Raw genomic sequence first — 24,247 nt, forward strand, 5'->3', positions numbered from 1 at the left:
TTAAAAAGGTTATTTTTGTTCATTTTATTTAAGGAAAAGTACTAGTGGGTGTACAAATATAATAACTACAAAGTATTTGACAATATTTGAGTGGATTTGATAATGCCATATGTTTGACCATGCATACATTAAGTTGCTTTGCTTTCAACAGACAAATTTTGACCAGAAATATATATAAGACCTTTGACTTGTGTACAATATATTATTAACCATTATTTCACATTCTGTAAAAATATTACATAAAAATGTCATATTTCATCCCCAAAACAAAGGGAAACAAACAATTATTAGACATTTAACATTATTTAATGGCATTTAAACACATTTTACAACAATTCATATTACTATAATGCATCCAGACCTTTTAAAAAAAAAATGTATGGTCCTGCCACTGCTGTTCAGATGTTTCTCCTCTTATTTGAATATCTTTAAACTGCAGCTTCTTTTTTTAATGTCAGTGCCACAAGAGTGCAACTAATATGTGCCAGTTGATAATTTTGGTAAGAACATTGCATATGTTTTTCTTCACATGAATTAGTATCTTCAACTGAGTCAATTGCTGTTCAACTGAGCTTGTTGCTCACAGATCGCTCCATGTTTCTTCTACATGTGTTTGGCACTCTTTCACTCTCTCATGGGACTTTAAAAGTCAGCAGTCTCTTTTTAGTATAAATATGACTGTATAGGGATTTCCTTTAAACACAAAAGTACTGCATCTGCATTGATGCTGAACCAGAAAATACAAGCGCACTGGGCCTGTGTTATCGATACCGACGCTTCTGTCGTGGTGTGAGATTGTCAAGGATACGTGGGCTGTAATGGGTGTTATATTGCAGGGAGGGATCTTCAAAGTTGAACGGGGGGTTGAACTGCTCCTGAATGTACTCGGGCAGCAGGTGAGGAATACTTGATGGAGAGAGAGAGAGAGAGAGAGAGAAAGTTCAGATCCAGCATTCACAGTGAATGCACTTCAGGGAGACAGACTGGTTGGTTTATATGCTTAATCATAAGAAGCAGCAAGTACTAAAAATCTGTATTATGAATTTTTAAGGATGTTAAGTTATTTTTAAGTAATTTGTTGAGGTCAATTTATAAAGAAAGACTACACGCCTGTGCACATTTATATTCAAACACGCATATCTATAGGCTAAACACGTAATACACATATGCACGCCATCAGCGTTCTCACAGATTCGTGTTTTTTAAAGTTTACACAGAGATGATAATGTTTTTCAAAAATGTTCAACTCTTGCAACTTGGAACCTATTTCAAGATTTGCGTTCTCGAGCCGCCAGGCACTGTTGTTGTGCGGATGGGCGGCCGGAGCGCGTTAAGGGTTTTCTGTTAGAACTGTGTCGTGTTAGCGGCCCCTAAGTTAATAACTAATGATCTTTGCAACGGAAGTGAATCAACCAAAACTAACTTTAGCTGGACAATATATTTATTCTAGAGCTGCTGTAAAGCCAAAACAATCTCTGTTACTTTAATTTCCTATTATCACTGTAAAGCTGCTTTGAAACAATTTATCTTGTTAAAAGCACTATATAAATGAAGGTGACCTAAAAAATCCTCCACAATGTCATTGAATGTGTGATCAGGACACTCACTCCCCAGTGATGGTTTTCTTTCGTGAGCAGCAGCAGAAGCAGGCGAGGGCCGCCAACAACAGCAGCAGCAGGAGGGGGATACCGATGCCCAGGACCAGACCCAAAATTAAAGCCTTCTTATCCTCCATAGTCTTATCACCGGACAGGTCTGTGCTGTTAACACTGTTCCGGTCTGAGAAGGAGGAGGGGGGGGGAAAATCACAACATTTTTATGAAAATCTAATGAGCAGATTCAGGGCCTGAACACTTTTTTCTGGTGATGCTCTTACCAATTATGCATGACTGTGACTCCTTCTTTAGATCAGTGCCATTGCACACACACCTGTAGCCACCATAGGTGTTTACACACTGGGATGTTTTTGAACATGGAGCCTCATTTGTCTTGCATTCATCAAGGTCTAAATAAAACAAGGAATACAAAGTCTAAAGACAAGGAGTAGAACTTAAGCAGTCATAAGCACAGTGGAATTTCTTATTGACACTAAGGTTCACGTCTTATATCTAATACAACACCACAGTTAATTTGGTCTCCAAATATGTTTGGTTAAACAATATTTAAGAGAATTCAGTTCAACAGCACTGTGGCCTGTTTGTAATGTTTGTTGTTCCAGAGAGTTAGTGGTGGGGATTTTTCAGTAAATCTTACTGCAGGTTATATTTTTTATGCCAGAAGGTGGGGAAAAATGTATGTGTTAATGAACAAGTCATTTAATCATTCACTCAAGCGGTTCATTCAAAAACACAATGGTTGCATCCAAAATCGAATACTCTCTGAGTGACTAGGTACTTATTTTGAATTAGATTGTGAAAAAGCATGTTCTATAAAGCATGAATGTGTGTAGTTGGAATGTAATACAGACGTACTACATGTATATTCGCCATGTTGTCATTATCATGTGATCATAACATAAAAGTGTCAGTTGCGTCACTTCACTGCCATTGACAAATCCTTTCCCGTGGTCTCATGGGATGGTAAAGTGTCCATCGTATGTGCACTTCAAAATCTCGCCGGAAGTATTGGCTCACCCGGGTACTTTTTGCCTAATCTTTAATTTAAACCTACTGTGAATTTAGACATACTACTCTTTCATTCAGAAATTAAACAAGTCTTCATAAAAGAGTAATTAAATCATTCACTCAAACGATTTGTTCAAAAACACAGATTCATTCAGGAACAAAAAATACTTTCTTTATGAGGGAGTCATTGAGTCATTCACTCAACCGATTTGTTCAAAAACAACGATTCGGTCAGGAACAAAAGTTATGTTCTCAAACCATTCAACAATACTGATTCATTCAGAAACAACACTACTCTCAGTTGCTCTGAGACACACTGCAGTTGATCCTACTCTGGCTTTTTTTTTTTCATTGGCGAAGTAAAAATAGACAAAGTACTTGGCAATACTGTGTCTAAAATATAAAGCTATTCATTGTTAACTTCAATATTCACAACAAAAACTTGTTCATTGAATTCATGTATAAAAGAAATATCACACTCACAATAAGGCTGAATGTCAGGTCTAATTAAATATATAATGCTGTGATTGACCATCATGTTCCACAGAGCTGTGTAATAAGTGAAAATAACATATTACATTTTCTTACCCTCCACATGGGCTGACCGGATGCCGTAGTACTGTCGGACTCTGGAAAGGTAGTCCATGACATACCAGTGTGGCGTGTCGCTGGACACATTGATCCTGTACTCACTCAGCCCGCTTGCTAATGCTGAATCAGGAGCTATAGCACTGGCGTTGTAGAACTTGTTCTGGAAACCCAGTGACAGGATCTTCTCCAGCTGCAGAGAATGCAGAAACGTTAACTCTAAACACATATGAAGTTAATCTGAGCTGCAGAGTTTATGATATGACATGTTTTTGTATTTATCTGACATTTATCTGATTTCTCAGATCCACGCACTGACCTGACTCAGTCCCTGTCCAGACTCCTGATTATCCCAGTTCATGGACACATTAAAAACATTCCATCCTGGAGAAAAAAGACATTGATGTTGGTCTCTCCTAAAATATGAAACCGTGCGATTTGTCGGTGGGAAAGATTTCCCTGCCTCTGCTTTTGATACTATGGCGATGTAAGTTTTCCTACCAGCTTTATAATAAAACAAGCACTATCCAGCTTTTTCCTAGGCCCCATGATGCTTTGCGTGAATTATGGGAGTAACTTTTGTTAAACTGTAAACAATCAGCGAAAGGTTCACACTAAGAATGCAATAATCATTTTCAAAAACTGGAAACAAGGAGATGACATTATTCTATTCACCCTTCAATCATCGAACATTAAAAGGAATTTAAAAGTGTAAAAGCATTAACAAATTACTTCAACAGACAATGAATAACCCCAAAAGCTTGATTCTTTCCGCAGCATTATTACGGACATGTTAATTATCATTGTAGTAATATATGTCTGTATTATGTAACATACGTTGCCTTGATCAAAAATGTTCATTAACTGCACATTAAGTGATAATATTTCAAAGCTATTTCCGACCTGACCTGCTTTAGAAACATTCCAGTAAACACGGGTGTTAGGGATTAGAAGTGAAAAGGGGAGACAATTACATTTTAAAGACAAACCTGAAAAGAGACGTGAGGATTTGGGGAGAAAAACCGAGAGATTCTTGCATTCCAGTGCATTCGAGTGAATTATTCATGGGATATATCGTAAATTAAACCGGGAGAGCAGATCACAAATGCGCAGTATGCGCTTTTTTTCATTCTGTAGTCTAAAAAAATTAATTAAATAAAAATCAGGAGGAAAAGAAATACAGCGACTGAACAGAGCTCTTGCCATAGATATTCTTGTTACATCATGTCACATTCAAATCACATGTAGCGCTACACAATTATTCTCCTGACATCTAAAAAAAATCAACTAATTAGGTATAATTAGGTTTTAAAAAAAAATAGGTATGTATTTTAATGTGTATAAATGACATGCTGTGGCAGTTTAATTCTATGATTAGTAGTTTTTTTTATTTTTTAGAAAAGCCTTTCTAGGGACCCGAGACGCAAATTAGCTTATACTATACTCTCGATGTGCAATACATATTTTCCAGTTTTCGAATGGAGTCATGTTTTTTTTGTACTGTCATTTTTTCATTTTTCATTTTTTCAGCTCATTCAGTGAAACTGACGGATAATGATTATTTGTAGGGCAACATTATGATTTGAAATGATTTGCTTCAGTCTTTTTGAGTGGAACTTTCCACAAACTGGAAGTGCCTCCCATAATCTAAAATGCAGTAGGTGTGTTAGGAAAAAGGTGGATAGCTGGGATGTCTAATCCTACTTCTGGAGGGCTACAGTCCTGCTGAGTTTGGCTCCAAACACACCTGAATCAAGGTCTTCAGGACCTTTACTCTTTTAGGCAGGTGTGTTGGAGCAGGATTGGACAGGATTAAACTCTGCAGGACGTCGGCCTGGCAGGAGCAGGATTGGACACCCTATAAAACAAACTCTTTCCAAGTGGAATGGTAAATAATGGTAAACTTATGTTTTCAGGGTCAGAAAAAGAACTTGTAGACTTTCATGTTTATGTTAACAGCTTAAATGAGAATCTTAAATTTAGTCTGGACTATGACCTACACGCCATAAACTTTCTGGATCTACGGATCTCAAAGGATAATGAGGGATTCTTGCATACATCTGTCTTCAGAAAGGCAACTGATCGTAATACCTTATTGCATGCAAATAGCTTTCATCCTCCATGGCTTATTGATAACATACCCTTTGGACAGATCCAGAGACTAAGGCGTATATGTGATTCAGATCAGGATTTCCAAAATCAATCTATGGATATGCAGCAGCGTTTTCGACAGAGAGGATATCGAACACAAACTCTCATTCAAGCTCATAATAGAGCCCAATCACTTGAAAGGAAGAGGCTGCTTCAGTCTAGACCCAAAAGAGTGTCAACTCAGAAACCCTACTTTGTCACTCATTACAGCAAGGAGGCTGTCCAGATTAAACATATTATAAAGAAAAACTGGAATATTATTGAATGTGACCTTACTTTACGGGAAATATTCACGGAACCCCCTGGGATCAGCTTTAGGAGGGCCCCCACAATTAAAGACAAGTTAGTAAAAAGTTACCTCCCTGCTCCTAAACGTGAAATCTGGCTTCATCAACCCAAGGGAAACTTTCCTTGTGGCAATTGTAATTATTGTGAAAATATGACTAAAACTGATATGTTTATTGATGGTTTTAGCAATAAGACGTACACTGTTAACAGTTTTATAAATTGCAATACTACCCATGTTGTCTATCGTTTAGAATGTACTTGTGGTTGTAGGCCTCACTAAAAGGAGACTAAGAGACAGGGTAGCTGAGCATAGGTATGCCATCCGGACTGGAAATATTAATTATCCAATGGCCAAACATTATATAGACGCTAAACATGGGAGGGATTCGACCTTACGAGTAGTGGGCATTGAGGCTATTCGCCTTGATGCCAGGGGTGGGGATATAATCAAACGCCTTAAACAAAGGGAGACATACTGGATCTATTCCTTGAGGGCCACCAGGCATCCAGGTCTCAATGAGGATTTTGACCTCTCACCTTTTCTGTGATTGTTGTGTCTCAATAGGTACAGTGTATTGCTGTTTGTGAATGTAATGCTCATTTCTTGTTAATTTTGTTTTGAACCATCTTGTCTATGAAATTAGAATTATGAGGGATAACATTAGCCTATTTATACTTATTGACTTCACATACTGTGTGGAGTACACTAGTTGTTTGAAGTGATGTTTTTCCACTTGGAGATCTCTTATTTTGCCTTGTACTTGTATGACGTAACCTCTGACATCAGGCATGACTTTAACTTTTGCCTCTAGTGGCCAAAAAATAGTGTTGCAAATGCCAGAGTGGCACACCTGAAACCAATGCAATTATAAGTACTGCTTGTGTTTGTCTGTTTGTTACCAACACCCTGATGAAGGCCAGTGGGCCGATACGCGTTGGTGTTTTTATCTTCAATGTTTTAGCCCTCTACTAATCAATAAAGGCTTTTTTACTTTTTTTCCAATTTGTTTTGGAATGGTAAATAATTGGATTAATATTATGTTATCATTTTAGGTTTAATGTATTTAAATGGCAGGTTAACAGTTTTATAGCCATTGCCGTCCTCAACAGGAGACAAGATTTTCTATAGTCAGCACAACTGCCACCACTCTTTCAAGAGACCAAAACAGATTTTAATTGTATCTTGTGTTTTTTACAGCTTATAAAGTGTGATACTATGACTAATCCTAGATTAAGACAGAATGATAAGACAGAAAGATAATACAAATGTATTGGGATAGAGGGCTGAAATGTGTTAAAATGTTGGACAGCTTATCTTAATACCTCTTGGGGCCTGTACTGTTTATAAATAAATGCATAGCTGTTAAGTTAATTGTAAAAACAATTTTTTTACTTAGTTTATTAAATAACTGTTATAGAAACCACAAAAATTACACTGTATTTCTACATTGTCTAAATTCCTACATTACAATTTCAATGATGGTGTTCTAGCTCAAATGTCCACCCCTCAATTTTTTTTACAAATAGCACCCTGATGAAACCTATAATATAATATAATATAATATAATATAATATAATATAATATAATATAATATAATATAATATAATATAATATAATATAATATAATATTAAAAGTGAATCAATATACACAGTCTTACCTGTAGGATTAGCAGATTCACCTAAAAAAAAAAGTAAACAAAGGTTTTGCATATGATTTACATAGATGCTATATATAACTTATAAATATTATTTTTGAGTATACAAATAAAATACAAATTATTCTATTAATATTTGACACCAACAATATAAAAACAAATATAATTCTAGTTTAATATAATCATAAAAATCTTGCTTATATATGAAATGTATTACATACATTTGTGCATATGCCCTTTATTAAAATATTATTATTACATTGCAATAACCTCTAAAGCATTAACACATGTTGAGCAGCAGATGTCCTCAAGGTGCGGTGTTTTGTCTATCATGATACGAAACAATTGTTTAAACTGATTCGAAGATTCAAGATGTTTGTTTCTTTGATCACTTACAGAAACTGGGTATGATAAATGTAAAGTTCAAGTTGTGTTGATGACTCAAGAAATTATGATTTTTGAGATATTACTGATTCAAACCACTTACCACAGCCATCAGTATCAGTGGTGTTCTGATAACGGCATAAGCACCGCACTGATCCTGGCATGTTCACACATTCAAACTTAGCATTGGGACAGGCTGAGGGGTTCAGACACTCGTCAATATCTGTGGGTAGAATAAAACATACTTGAGTGCAAGTGTGTCTTAAAGAATGCCTCTGAGCCTGTGCATTTACGTGGCATACCTGAGCACTCTTTTCCATCGCCAGCATAGCCACGCTTACATTTACATGTATAGTTGTAGCCAGTGCTGGTGCAGTCTGCCATCTCATGGCAGGGGAAGGGGAACGGAGGGAGGCAGAAGTCTGTGGGACAGAGTTAGATTAACTTTGTTTTTAAAATGTTTTAGAGCCGTTCTGTTTCTTAAATCTCATTGGATGCGCTGCATTTGAAACTGTTGCAATGAAAAATAGCTAAATAAAATACTAAGTGGGCCTTTTAAGTTACTACTGACCATTTTCAAAGCATTTGTATCCTTGTTTGTCCTTGTATACAGTCGGAGGAGGGCACTGTCCACATGTGAAGAGTTCTGCTTCTTTTTGTCTGATGCATTCCACACCAGGAAAACAGGGTTTACCTTTACACACATCTGTTCTGTTATCACAGTACTTGCCACTGAAACCCGGTGGACAAAGACATCCCACAACCTAGATGAATACATACAGAAAAACACATTTGTCTATGTTTAGGAAGCATTACATGTCTGTGTGTACAAATTACCCTCTACACCACTGTACACAACTGAATAGCATAGAATTCACTTGACTACATGAAGCTGTAGCTAAATTTAATTGTAAAATGCTTTTTTTTTTTTTGCAAATATTTTGCACTATACTTTGTTGAAATTGCATAAATAAGACATTTATAATGTTTCAAAAGATGTCTATTTCAAATAAATGCTGTCCTTTTTTTAGCCATTCTATTCTTCAAAAATTCCTAATGTATAACCATTTCCACATAAAAGATAGTAAGCAGCACAACTGTTTTCAACACTGATAATAATAATAAAAAAAAGTTTCCTGAGCAGCAAATCAGCAAATTAGAATGATTTCTGAAGGATCATGTGACAGACAGGACTGGATTAATGATCCTGAAAATTCAGCCGTGCCATCATATGAATAAATTACATTTTAAAATCTATTCAAATAGAAAACTGTATTTATTGTATTTTTGACCATATACTGTATGCTCCCAACTGGTGGTATTATCACACAAAGCTAAAGTTTCTCAGCAAACAAGTACTGTATCTGTGTGCAGGGTTAAAGACGCTGTGTACCTGAAACTTTCCCAGCAGAAGGTTCTCAGCCACGCTGTTGTATTGGCAGCTTCCTCCATTCATACAGTTACAGAGCTGCAGAACAGGGGTGATCAAGGAGCTGGATGTTTGATCACTCGCTTGAACTGTCAGATTCACTGGCTGAATACTGGAAGGAGACCACACGAGGATACCATCACCTTCAAGACACACATGCAAAAAAATAATCATATTGTCATATATCAATGCACCAAAATGTAGAGCAAAATGTTTTATAAGTAGAGTTAACAGTGGATAAAGCTCTAGAAAGAGATCTAACAGATGATCTCTCAGACATGTGCATATTACACTGTAAGCAGGCTGAGTTTGTAAATAGAAAGCTTTGCAGTAAATCTTACTGCTGCCGATGGTGATCCGTGGAGAGCGTGGTAAGGCTAGGGAGAAGGTGATTTGGTCTCTGTTTGGATCCTGTGCTTTAAACTGAACTCTAACTGTACTATTGACCTTACACATGATGACAGTCGATTCTGTCACAATGGGCGGCAGGTTACCTGTTGAAAACAAGCAGAGGGAGGATTATTGCACAAATGTGAAGAATTTAATAAGAGTATATCTTGAGATATCTTTGGTGATCTTGTCAAATCTGAGGACAGATTGTAACATTGTTAAAGTGACTTAAAGTCCCCCTGTGGTGAAAATTAAACTTTTAATGTTGTTTATATGTCTATGTGGTGTTTTTAATATGCTTTCAGACAAAACATGTGCAAATACATAAGTCAAAACCATTGCTGAGTATTTTCTCCTTAAAACTGCAGTGGATCAAAGACAGCCTCAAAAACACGGTTTGAAAAAATGCTGGTGTTTCTGACATCACAAACTACCTTGTATCCAATCACGTCAATGTGTGATCGTCAACGAGTGGAGGCGGGGCTATTGCATATTCATAGATACGCTTGTATTAAATGTGTCAAGGGTGTAGAGTTACATTCAAGCTATATAAAGGCTTGAATGTGTACATATTTAAATATGTAATTTTGGTGATCAAAGATGAGTTTTACGGCATAAAACGATTGACCACAGGGGGACTTTAAAGGGATAGTTCACTTTGAAATTAAATTTTGGTATGTTTTAGCTTACCTCAAGGGCATCCAAGATGTAGGTGTCTTTTTTTCCGCAGCAGTTTCAATTTTGATATTTTTAGGTCAAACCGTTCTTGTCTGTCAGTCATATAATGCAGGTCGGTTTCGCAGTAGCCAATGCGACATCTAGTGTATATATCTATACCCGCCCGCGCTCTCAGATCACTTGGATGCAGCTGTGTTCAAGAGGTAAAAACGATATAAATACTGTTCGTTTTCTCACACAAACCGCTCGTTTCGTGTCTTGGGCCATCAATGTGTACTTACGATGGGGAATTGTTTTAATTTGGACTCTGTGCATGCTCTTTGAGACAGTGACCATCGACCTGCATTATATGACTGACAGACAAGAACGGTTTGACCTAAAAATATCAAAATTGAAACTACTGCGGAAAAAAAGACACCTACATCTTGGATGCCCTTGAGGTAAGCTAAAACATACCACAATTTAATTTCAAAGTGAACTATCCCTTTAAGCAAAGTCGTTTGCTCTCCATTTAATCTCAATAAATATATTTTTCTCTTTTCAAAGTGATACGCATAAAATACAGCACTGTTCAAAAGTTTGAGGTTAGTAAGAATTTATTTTTTTAAAGAAGTTGATTCTTACTGAGGATGCATTTGATTTATCAATAATGTAAAGGCATTTATAACTTTACAAAAATATCAAATAAATGCTGTTGTTTTGAACTACCTATTAATCTACAAAAATATTCAGCAGCACAACTGTTTACAACATTAATAGTAATATGTTTCTTGAGCAGCAAATCAGTATATTAGAATGATTTCTGAAGGATCATGTGACACTGAAGACTGGAGTAATGATGTTGAAAATTCAGCTTTGCCATCACAGGAATAAATTACATTATATCCAAATAGAAAACAGTTATCTTAAATTGTAACAATAGGCTATTACTGTTTTTACTGTATTTGTGATCAACATAAATGCAGCTTTGATGAGCATAAGAGACTTCTTTAAAAAAAAAAAAAACATTAAAAAGGCTTACCAACCCCAAACTTTAGAACAGAAGTATATGTTTTTTACTCTAGGCAAGTTTTTAGTTTGGTTAAGATATTTTTGTGTGTTAGGTCAGTTAATGTGGATGAGCATGTAACCGTAGATTTGCGTTCGGTTCTGAAGTTGCTGCTGGTCTTTCAGAACATCCAGGCCGAGGTTTGTGTTTCCTGTGGCTAGGATGTCATGCACACACTGCATGCTGCCCTGGCAGGTCTGACTGTGTTTGGCCAGCACTTCTGGGCTCACTGAGGACATCAGTTGCTCTGTCATGATGGGACTGAATGGAGCACTAGGAGGCTCTGAGAATAGAAGACTTTCTGGAGCAGGAACAGCCCCTGTGGAAAAAAAGTCAAGAAATCTTAAATGAATATATACAGTATTAATTTTCTTATCACCCCCCCAACCCCCCTAGAATTCAGAGGCAAATATGAAGGGTGTGTTTGTGTGCTACTGCACGTCCCTGAGTGTGTAATAAGCAGAGTGTACGCGTGTTGTGCACCCGCCTGTAGGCGCATATTACTAATGTGCCCTTTAAATAACCAAAAAATACTGCGCCATTGACTTTAGACCAGGTTTTTGTTGGTCAATGGCGCAGTCTATTTCAGTTGCCTAAAAATAGCAACGCGCCAACAGTGCGCCTGAACACACCCCATGGGCGAACAAATGGGCACAAATGCATTTGCTATTTAAACAACGTGAAATATATGGACGTGAAAATGATAACTGACTATGTTAGGCTGAAACTAGCAAAAAAAAAAACACTTGCATGTGTATGATAGGGCCCCTAGTTTCCAATTCCTCAAACACTCTTAAAAGTAAAGGTTCTTAATTGGCATCTGGTTTCATGAAGAAACCCCCTTTTGGAACCAGTATTTTTAAAAGTGAAGGATAAAATGCCCCTGATCGCAAAGACATTTGCCAGGGATTTGAAATTAATATAACACCCTTTGTGAAACTGTCCAGCAGCAAGTTCTGTAGGTTCCTGTTTATTCAGTAGGAACTCATTTCATTCTAACAGGAATTGGAATGATTCAAATTATGATTCTAACAAGACAGTGGTTCACCCTAGTTAAAAAGGATAAATGCCAGTTCAGTACTGGTAAATACACATTAGTCATTAATATTTTATCAAGTTGCAGTTTCTACAATATTTCATATTTTCTCACAAATACTGAACCCATTTGAAGAGTACATCAGCTTACATGACTGTCCGAAGGGAAGCAGACTCTGTTCAGAGGGGATGTTGTTATTTAGCGAAGGCACCAGACGGCCATTGGAAAGCAGGAAGTCATCTGTCCTGTTGGAGCTCCAGTGACCCAGCAAACCCAGTGTACGGTTGTAGAACCTCTGAGGAACCTCCACCAGAGCGGTCAGCCTCCCAGCATCGCCTCTCCACACCACCACATACAGGCCCTCGGCATACACCACTGCGCAGCGACTCGTAGAGGTACAGCGCACCACAAAACCTTGCTCCTCTACATGTATCACTCCTGTCAGAACAGCAGAGGGCACTAGGTTAAAACTAAAACAAGGACTCCATCTGAAATCACATAATAACGTTACTTCCTTACAAAATAGTAGGTTAAAAACAGTATGTGAAAAAGAGTAGTACGTCCAAACATTCACAGTATTCATAGAACAGTAGGCGATATATGACCTGCTACTTCGGGCAAGATTCTGAAGTGTGCATAATGACACTTTTCTATCCCATGAGGCCACTGGAGAGGATTTGCGAACAGCAGTGAGGTAATGCATCTGACATTGGTAGTGCGCATGACAATGACACTATTGTAAATGTAGTTCGTCCGGATTACAAAGTAATTACTTATTTAAAAGAAGTATACTTAGAGAGCATGCGATTTCGGACGTAGTCAAGATGTTCAGACACCTTTCCATTTAGTCTTATCTGTTATCAGGTTTTATACACACAACCAATCACACTCACACACAACCAGTCACACTCACACACAATGTGGACACAATTGACAGATTTTTTTTCTTCTCTGAACTTGAATCTAAATTGTGTGTTTACTTTAAGAATTTCTTTGCAAAACTAAGACTTTAATGGATAAGTTGTACCTTGACAGTGAAGAAAAAGCATTGAGGAAAGAGTTTGGAAGGATGGAAACAAAAAAGAATCAAAAAATATATATTCTATTTGTGTTATTTTAGAGGCATGATGACTTATTCTAAAAAATGAAAAACAGCAATAATAAAGGAGATTTTTCAACTTTTTGGCTAGTATTGTAAATAGAAGGACAGCGGTGTTAATTCTTTGCCTGAGCATTTGAAAACCTTTAAATTCGTTCTTACCAACAGACACAGGAATGACCACATCATTGACCAAGACCTTAAGGCCATTTCCAGATTCAGCACATCGCCACTCCACCTTTCAAGAAATCAATTTACAATCTCTAAATTGTGGCACATTCATTTATGCATGTATTTTATCTACATTTTATGTTTCAAATGTCAAACTCACCTTTCCAGCACCCTGAAAGAAGGCGGCTAATCGTACCAGAGCAGGCACAAGTGTGGGCTGTCCGTTGACCACTAGAGCAGCTGTTTGTCCCTGCAGGGTGAAGACGTTTGATCCCGTGCTGGTGGAGAGGCGAACTATGACGTACTCACCCAAAGCTTTGAAGGAATACTCACTTCCATCGAAGGTGATAAAGTGAAGACTTCCGTATACCATACCTGGATGAAAGCAGAGAGTGGAACAGACAAGCAACTTCCTTGTCAACATCAGCTTCAAATTAATATTTTTTTATATTAAATAAATCAATCAGTAGTCATTGGGAGTGTAAAAATTAACAATGGGACAAAGAAAATTCAATGCATCGATTATGGAATTTATGATAATTATTGCTGCATAAAATATAGGTACAATATTGGTTAAGCATGCTCATTTGCCCTTTTACATTTAGATTAACTTTGCTGTAATCTAACAAAAAGTTAACATTATAAATTTAATAACACTTTAAAATTTAATCTTTAGCAAATCTCAAAATGAATATCCATTTTTCATACTGTATAATGGTGTGATGCCTAAATTAATTTGTAGAATTTAAAATAATTGATTTTAGCTTTTACTTAGTGTTTTATTTTTTTTTATTTTTTTTTGACAGCAGTATAGAATTATAATAAATTATAAGAATTAATAAGAATTCGTTACATTTAAATAGCGCTTTCTGGGTCCTCAAAGCGCTTCACATATGGAAGGGGGGAATCTCCTCAACCACCACCAATGTGCAGCATCCACCTGGATGATGCGACGGAATCCATATTGCGCCAGAATGCCCACCACACACCAGGTTATTGGTGGAGAGGAGACAGAGTTATGAAGCCAATCAGTATATGGGGATGATTGGGAGGCCATGATGGATATAGGCCAATGGGTACATTTGGCCAGAAAAAATAAAATAAACCCCTACTCTTTTTTCAGAAGAACATCCTGGGATTTTTAATGACCACAGAGAGTCAGAATCTCGGTTTAACGTCATCTGAAGGATGGTGCTCTTTGACAGTATAGTGTCCCCATCACTACACTGGGGTGTTAGGACCCACACAGACCACAGGGTGAGCACCCCCTGCTGGCCTCACTAACACATTGTAATATCACACAATAATCATTTACTGCCCATAACATGACAATAATTATTGGCTTATCGGTACCAGTCAAAATGTAATATTTTGCATCCCAAATAATGATCTGTCATACTTAATGTATTGCATGTTGATTTGTTTTCCAGAGTACACTTCCTGAACTACTTTAAGTTGTTTAAGTCTGTCAAACTCAGATCCCCAATCTAGTTTCAGTGTTGTGCCTCTACAATTTGAAAATAATTTTAAATTGCCCCATAATAATTCAAACCGATGTCACCAAATTGTGATTAAATATCAGATTTCTTGATGCTTTACATAATTTTGTAAGGATCCCTAATCAAATCAAATATACTGCTGGTAGTCATGCATAAGGGAGCTAGCGAGGCCTAAAGCCCTTACCAATGCCTGGTGCTCCCCTGTTCCCAGGTATACTGCTGTCAGAGCTGTTCCAGCTATACCCTTGGCACCGATCTAGTGGTCTCTTTGCCAAGTAAATATTACACAGAGGGGATTGAACACAGCACCACTGGAAGGGTAATAGATCCTTGTCTAGAAACAAAGAACAGTTCAAAACAGTTAGGGTGGAAACAAATCAAATCAATAGAAAGAAAGAAAGAAATCAGGCAAGACCATAATTTGACATGTTCAACTTACAATGCCTTTGCAAACTTCATAAAAGAAAAATATATCTGGAATGGCTTTACCTATATGTAGTTGTGTCTTGTCCTCAGTAAAGAACCGTTCGCTGTATCCAGCCAGCAGGGGGCCCTCTGGATCATACACACATCTCTTTCCTGCCTTTTGTTTGTTAAAGAGGATGGACTGAAAGACACGGCTCCTGCTGCCACCCCACCTAAGAGATCTCAGATCCCTCACATGTGCCATCTGTTCTGATGGTAGAGTCTCAGGGCCAAAGGCCAAATCCTCCTGTGCCTGAACACGGGTGCAGGGACATGGGGCCAGTCCTAATGCCCATTCTTTAGGATCTGGCTCGTTGAAGGCCCATATCTGGCATTGCCTCTGAGGATCTGAACTGATTTCATTAGATCCTGCCAGGTCATATACCAGCTGCCCCAGTTTGCCTGTGTTACCAGTGACAGTCTGGGGACGATAGCGCCCTCCTGGGCCAAACAGGTTGTTCGGTTGCTTTGGAATCTCATTATGGAAGTTATTCTTGCCATCAGTATAGCCAATAAGAGCGTTATGATCCGTCCTCTGTCCTGGACCCCAGTTCATGTCACTGTAGCGGAGCAGAGCAAATGAACGTAGTCCATCTGTGGTCAGAATGCTCTGGAAGGTGTTGGTCTGCGAATGAAATTAGGATGATTATTAGTAGGATGAGCTTATAAGAGGAGTTTACATACGATCTTTGCACTGTTTTTTCGGTTTAACGTATGTCATCTTTAGAAAATGTGTCTCAAGACCCCAATGGTCTGTTCCATTCTGTACGCGACCTGTGTGAATGGCCTCTTAGGCCCTGTTTACACCTGTATTAAGATGCGTTTGGTCGATCGGATCACAAATGGATGATGCTAAATACAGGTGTAAAAAATTTTTGAGCTTGTCCACTTTTGATCACTGTCAGAGGCAGTCGAAAACGCATTAGACCGGATTGCTTTCTTAGTCTAAATGCTCATGTGGTCGAATGTGTTCGAACAACCGCAAAAGTCTGCCTACACACCCCCTACTGAATTAATGCGTACATAATGGTAAGTAGCGTGCAAGCCAGATGGGATTTAGACTTTGTTGGCTGAAGACCCAAATTTTAAAAACGTACCAAGCGTAATGTTCTCTCGCCATACCTGATTTCTAACATGCACTCACCACATTCAGCTTGGTCTTGCGGCTGTCAGAACAGAAATGAAAGCTGCTACTCTCCGTATATTTTTCCGTCGTCTCCGGTCGCGTTCATGTGTAAATTGCGCAAGCTTATTTTGTCCATTAGATCGAAAGATCTGAAAAAGCCCATACATTTACCTGCCCATAGACCCTCACTCAAAGAAATCAGGACAAAAGTGGTGAAAGTGGACAAAAGAAACAGTTTTAAGCACCAGGTGTAAATGGGTAAGTCTCCCTCCTCTACTTGTGGTCTGATCGACCAAAACGCATTTTTCAAATTTGGGTCTTCTTAATACCAGGGGCCGGTTGCATAAACCTCTAAGACTAGTCTTACAAGTTAGACATCAATTTATTTTCTTTAAGACAGTTCATAGCTTTTTTAAATCAGTTACATAAAAACGTAGCTAAGCCTACTTTGATACTGAAAACTAAGACTGACTTCCCCTGACTAACTGCTAGTAGGTCATACTAGAACTTAAGACACTGTCTTAACATTATGGCTATGTTTATGCAACCGGACGCTGGTGTAAACAGAGCCTTAGTCATTGCAAAAACTCTTGATTTGGCTAACAATACAAACTAGGGCAGAGAGTGTGGGTTAGGGTGGAGACAACGGCAGTGCATTACACCAAGCACATCTTTTTACTACCCATATCAGGAACTAGTGAGACTGAGAAAGGGTGTGTCTTTCATTTTCTGTAAAATGAGACTATAACCCACAAGTTTTTTTTCTATTGCCTGAAATAACTTTGCATGTTAATGTTCTGTACTATGCTTTTCTATTTCCTCATTTGCCTTAAGATGTAATTTTAAATTCATATGTGGTTGGTTGCCAGAATGTTGATAAGTGTGGTGTTCTGGCTCCTATGTGTTTAATTTTTTACCCAAGTCAAAAGAGTCTGCTTCCAAGTCTCTATGATATTCTGCCGTCTATGATTTAGCTTTAAATTCATGTTTAGGTTTATGGAATTTTTCACCAATTTTATCATCTTCCAGTCAAAAATAATACAACCGATTGCTTAGAAAAAATAATAATCACCTCAGACAAGTTGAGCTTTTGGTAGGACACAGGCAAAACGTGATCCCATGTGATTTTTACTATCCAGGATGGAGTAAAGGGGGGGTTGCCCCTTTGAGTCTCAAATCTGTTAACATCTTGTGCTGTTCGGTTGAATACCGTCTCAGCGTAGATGTCAGATATACTGAGCAGACTGTATTCCTATTGGACAGAAAAGGAGGATGTTCAAGATTTCCTTCATGGTACCCTGCTGAAAAATCCAGCATTGCTAGTCAACAGCATAAGCAGCGTTGGGGAGTAACTAGTTACATGTAATGGAGTTACATAATTTAGAATTACAAAATAAATGTAACTAATCTGTTACAGAGAAGAAGAAAAAAAGAATAATAAAGTCTACAGTTAATTATGAAAATGTTAACGATTACAAAGGGGATTACATCTGAATATTTTCTGTAAAAAGCTAGGATATGTTGAATAATGTTAATGTGTTGCTTTCATCTATTTTTGATGTGCACGATGCCTCCTGTCATTTAAAGGCTGTTTAGTTAAGTGATGTTATTCTGATGCTTTTGGCTGGTTCTCTTGTTTGAATATGCAGCGCACCACGTCAATCCACATTGCCGCTGAAAGATTTAGGCTACAACCTGCCACCAAGTGATAAAAATGCATTCCATTGCTGCAATTTAAAAATAATTTCATCCAGATATCTGTATTTAACCTCAGAACGATCTCAAAGCAAAAAGGTGGTCAAGTCTGATTTTGTGGTTAATTGAAGAGATGAAGGATTTTGAAAATCTGACAATAATCAGTGTTGAGTACTACTGTACGGTTAACCCTGTCTGATTTAAATGTTTGAAAATGATTAACAGTTGAAAACATTGGTAAGAAATTTAGATAAGTAATCAAATGTAATCAGTTTTCTTTACTTTAATAAAGTAATTGAAATAGTTACACTACTTATTACATTTTAAATAGAGTTACTTGTAATCTGTAACCTGTTACATTTCCAAAGTAACCTTCCCAACACTGATCATAAGGTATGTTTTGTATCCTGGGACCAGCATAGGATGCTGGTTGCTGGTCCCCAGCTTTGCTAGTGGCCCACCAGCTAGACCAGCACTATACCAGCTTTAAGCAGCGTAAATCAGCCTGGACCAAAATGGATTTCATGTTGAGTTTATGCTAGATTTGTCAACAGGGTAATTACCGCAAGAAGATGTGGTTGTACTTCTACAAAATAGGGAAATGTTCACTTAAGTAAAACTTAAATATTTTTTATGTTAATCTCAATTTAACATGCATAGAAAACAATACCCACACCATTTGCATAGTGAGTCTCCTGAAAAGTGTAAACACAGTGGCTCTTTTCACCTTTTAACCTGTGTTTAGGGTGAGACTATCTGTACAACCACTGGCAGACAGGTGAAATGTTTGTGAAACCTGTTTGAAAAAGTAATTATTTTCCTGGAGCACCTTTAAAACCAGGACATTCAACTAAATTTCAATACATTCAATACATTTTTAATTAAAAAATCATAAAAAAAAAAAAAAAAATATCATAGTAGAAGCAAGACCACTAAATTTTGCATTATTATTGCAATGCTAACCTGGTATAGCAGTCTTCCATCTCCGAGGGTAAGGTCTGCATCATCCCAAAACACTGCCAACATGGGAAGACCCTCATTACCATGGAAACCCCCTGGGATTGGAGCAGGGATCAACAGTTTCTCATTCTCACTGACAGATTGGAACTGCACCAAGCCGTTATCTGAAAACTGAAAAAGTTCATGTATCAAGACTCTATTAACTTTTAAAATGTGAACAGAGATAAGGCTAACTGTAAATAGCCCAAATGTTTCCTGAGATATTTATGGTTTATTAGTTTTGACATTTCAGATTAGCCTGCTCACCATTAAATTGCTATTAAAATGTGAACAGTTAAATGTGCTTACAAACAGCCGCTCATATAGTTTGCCCATGAATGGAAAGCCTGCAGGAGGAGTGATGTATGGTGAATTTCCATCTGCCACTGTAATTGGTAACTCAGCATCACCTACTTCCTCTCCAAATGGATACAGGTAACTTTCTGTAAAAATATAGAGAAAATACACCCAAAGGGGACAAGGTTTGGCTGGTTAGCATGAGCAGTTAGCCACTACTGGTAGATGTCATAAAAACACCTTCTGGTCACCATAATAATAATAATAATAATATGTGCATTTAGGTTGACTAGAGCAAAACATTAAAAAAAACTGGAGTTCTATGTCGGGAAAATTTGTTTGATATGAGTTTGTTTTAAGCTTATGTTTATTAACTCTGGTTGGATGGTCATGTGATATCAAAATGGCAGTCACCAAAAGAGAGTAACTCGCAACATAAATGAGCAACATTAAGAGGGAGGTCTGATATGACTGGAGTAAAGTGAGTGAGAATTTAGTGCATCAACAGTATTATTTTCAGTATTTCTTTAATTACTAAATTATTCCTGTGTTTTGTGAATACTAAATATTAAAAACACAAAGAGAGAGAGCGAATAAGAAATAAAGTTTAGGTGTAAAAAAATATAGATGTATAATTTTACATAGATTATTTTTCATGACTGTAATAAAGTACCCCACCCATTTGTGGCAGCTGTGGGCAGTCAGTATCTCCAGTAGAGCAGGCACAGCTGTAAGATCCTATTAAATTGGTGCATTTTCTGTTGCTATAACATACGTCAGGTGAAAGACATTCATTCCGGTCTATGCATCCACCCAATCCTTGCCCATTTCTGACTGAGGCATCCCATCCATTGCCACACTTGCACTGAAACCCACCTACAGAGTTGTAGCATGTGGCAGCAGGATGACATCCACCCCTACTAGACTGACATTCATCTAGATCCACACAGAAATACCCTAATCTAATAAGACCTGGTGCACATACACATACATAAGACCCAGGGGTATTGATGCATTGGCTTGACTTGTGGCAACGTAAGGACGATGTGGAACACTCATCAATGTCTTTACAGTATGTCCCATTCCCAGCGTAACCTAAGCGACACTGGCATGTGAAAGACCCCACTGTATTCCAGCATCTTGCCAAGGGGTGGCAGGTAGTGTTATTTGCACATTCATTGTTGTCTATGCAGGTACCATTTTCTTCATGATGTCCCAGTGGACAGGAGCACCGGTATGATCCAGGTTTATTGATGCACACCTGATCGGGGCGACAAGTTCTGTTTAAAAGGCATTCATTGATATCTGTACACTTTGGGCCTTGGGCCTCAAAACCAGATGTGCATGGACACTGGAAAGACCCTGGTGAGTTCACACATACAGCGTTGGCAGTGCAGGGACTTTCGTCTGCCAGACATTCATCAATGTCTTGACACTCTGTTCTGTTTAGAAGGAAACCCAATTTGCAGTTACATTTGTAAGACCCAGGGATGTTGACACATGTAGAGTGAGGTTGACATATGGATTCATTCTTTGATCCTGAACACTCATCTATGTCAAGACATCTAGTGTCATTGCTCCAGAATCCCATGTCACAAACACAGTGGAATGAGCCAACTGTGTTAATACAAGTCCCATAAGTGCAGAGTGGCCCAAACTCTGGGTGTGAGCACTCATCTATGTCCTCACACTGGGTACTACTGGTACCATTAGAGGAGAATCCATCATCACAAAGGCACAGAAACGAACCTTCAGTATTGACACACATACTGTTGTCTGAACATACAGAATTGTTCAGGCATTCATCGACATCCTCACAGACTGTCTGATTACCTGTATACCCATCCCAGCATTCACAAAAATACCATCCCACTGTGTTTTGGCAGTTAGAAGCATTTGGGCACTGTGCTTTCCCTGTGGCACATTCATCAACATCCAAACATAGAGAGTTGTTAAGGTAGAGGAAGCCATTGTTACATGAACAATTATACCCTCCCTCTTTATTGTAGCATGTGCTGTTGTCTGGGCAAATAAAGTTTCCTACACTGCACTCATTTATGTCTTCACAGTGGGTCCCATTGTACTGGTAACCTTCCCAGCAGTCACAATGAAAGGACCCTTCTGTGTTGAAACAGTTGGACAACTTTGGGCAAGCTCCTGTTTGTGAACATTCATCTATATCCCGGCAATCTCTGCCATTTCCAAGGAACCCTTTAATGCAGGAGCAATAGTTTGACCCACGGATGTGTTTGCACTCAGCATGGGTGTTGCACGCATTTGTTACATTCTTACAGTCCTTTTCATTCACGCAGGTACCCAGATCATAGACCAGACCAACGGTGCATGTGCAGGTATATGTTCCAGGAAAGTTTTGGCAGGTCATGTTGTTCCTGCAGATTGAAGGTAGCAAGCACTCATCCATATCCTCACAAGTAAACCCATCTCCCCGATATCCGTCCATGCACTTGCAAATGTAGGAGCCCTCGGTGTTGTTGCACATGGCGAGAAGGCTGCAGTTATGAGGCAAAGTTGTGTTTTCATTACACTCGTTCACATCTTGGCAATCAAACCCAGACCCGGTCATGCCAAAGGGACAGGTACACTTGTAGGAACCAGGGGAGTTAGTGCATCTGGCAGCTGGATGGCATCCTCCATGTTGGGATTGGCACTCATTAATGTCTATAAGTCATCCAAAATGGGACAGGGTCAGGAAAAAATCCCTAAAAGACTGAGAAGAGAGTCCTCAAGCAAGCAAAGATATGCACAAATTAATTTTGAAAAGGGAGAAAAACTTACCAGAGCAGTTTTTTCCATCCCCAGTGAAGCCATTGCGACAGAAGCACAGGTGACTCCCAATGGTGTTGACACACTGTGCAAGCTTGCTGCAGCTACTGGCTCCAGATTCACATTCATCCACATCTGTAAGATAGGAACAAGAATAACATGAAAAGAGAAGATTGAAAGATTACATTTAGGCATCTGGTAGACACTTTTATCCAAAATGACTTAAAGTGCATTCAAGGTAAATATTGTATTAGTTTGTACATTTCCTGGAAAAATGAATCCATGACCTTGGCATGTGAAAATATAAATTATTTTTAAAATTACATGTGAATTGCACATACCTATGCATTCTGTTCTGTTAAGAGTGTAACCCACTTTGCACACGCAGTCAAAGGATCCAGGTTTATTGACACACTGTGTCTCTTTCTTTGGGCACACATTTTCTTTACATTCATCAATGTCTGAGCAAATGAGTCCATCCCCTTTGAATCCCACATCACACACACACTGATACCCTGAAGGTGAAGGATGACAAAGTCCATGTGTATGGCAGGCAGGATCGCATTCACGACTAGGGAGGACACAGCTGTTGTTGTATGCTACTGTGCCATTCAGACAAGAACAGATATATGCTCCAGGGGAATTCACACATACAGAGATATCTGGGCACGTATAATTGGAAAGGACACATTCATTTACGTCTGTACAGGTGAAACCATCTCCCGTAAAGCCCCGGTGGCATGTACACAAAAATTCTCCAGGATAATTGTAGCAATTGGCATGTAGATGGCACATATCCTTGATTGCACATTCATTTATATCCTCACATGTTACACCATTTCCTGAGAAGCCATTTTTGCAGGTACATGAGAAGGAGCCTGCTAAATTCAAGCATGTGGCATTCTGGTGACAAGATTTCAGATTTTCACATTCATCAATATCAGAGCAGTCTAAATCCTCACTGATCCGACTGAAGCCTGCTTTACACTGGCATGCATATGACCCTTCCATGTTTGAGCACTGTTCATTGGTGCCGCAAGCCTTTTCAGGTATCTGGCATTCATCTATATCCTGGCAGGTGGTACGATTGACTAGCTGAAAGCCTAAGGGGCAAAGGCAAGAAAAAGACCCCTTACTGTTGACACATGTTGCTCTGTTTCTGCAGCCACCATTATCAACAAGGCACTCGTTCACATCTATGCATTGCAACACACCATCCCCTGTGTATCCCACCATACAGCTGCAGTTGAATTTTCCCGGTACATTAATACAGAGTGCATCAACATGGCACCGCTTTTCTATGGCACACTCATCCACATCATTGCATACTAATCCATCACCTTCGAAACCAGCAAGACATGAGCAGATGAATGAACCAGGTAAGTTTTCACAAGAGGCGTAAGGACTGCAATGCTTTACGGCACATTCATCCACATCCAGACACTGGTTTCGACTAAAGTTGTAGCCTTGACCACAGTCACAGAAGAATGATCCTGCTGTGTTGACACATGCAGCATTGTCTGGGCAAATGTTACTGGTAATACATTCGTTAATGTCAGTACACTTTGTACCCGTGCCCAAGAAGCCAAAGCGGCAGGAACATTCGTAGCTTCCTAGCAAATTGGTACATATTGCGTTGGGGTCACAGTTGTTCTTTCTATCACACTCATTAATGTCCACGCATGCCAAGCCATTTCCTGCAAATCCTTCAGGACAGGTACAACGAAAAGATCCTGGCAAGTTTGTACAATTAGCAAATGAGCTGCAAATGTTGATTTCACATTCATTGATATCCTCACATGTCTGTCCATTGCTTTGGTAGCCACTGTTGCAAAGGCAG

At 38.5% G+C, this 24,247-nt stretch overlaps 1 protein-coding gene across 1 annotated transcript; it reads right to left on the minus strand.

Moving 5' to 3' along the window:
- LOC309486933 (mucin-4) lies at positions 1–24,183 on the minus strand. The gene is made up of 22 exons (XM_082154411.1): positions 22,749–24,183; positions 22,420–22,542; positions 19,636–19,769; positions 19,291–19,458; positions 17,705–17,884; positions 15,531–16,131; positions 15,226–15,375; positions 13,703–13,917; positions 13,534–13,609; positions 12,423–12,710; positions 11,319–11,555; positions 9,462–9,614; positions 9,085–9,263; positions 8,263–8,455; positions 7,994–8,113; positions 7,795–7,914; positions 7,311–7,331; positions 3,532–3,596; positions 3,213–3,405; positions 1,877–2,005; positions 1,608–1,779; positions 1–906 (listed from the first exon to the last, which is right to left on the minus strand). The coding sequence occupies exons 1-22, from the start codon at positions 23,641–23,643 to the stop codon at positions 762–764; spliced, it is 4,557 nt and encodes a 1,518-aa protein (XP_082010537.1). The 5' UTR covers positions 23,644–24,183; the 3' UTR covers positions 1–761.
- Positions 24,184–24,247: the final 64 nt, after the last annotated feature.

This window comes from Leuciscus leuciscus (genome assembly GCF_965113295.1).
Source record: "Leuciscus leuciscus genome assembly, chromosome: 22".
NCBI lineage: Eukaryota > Metazoa > Chordata > Actinopteri > Cypriniformes > Leuciscidae > Leuciscus > Leuciscus leuciscus.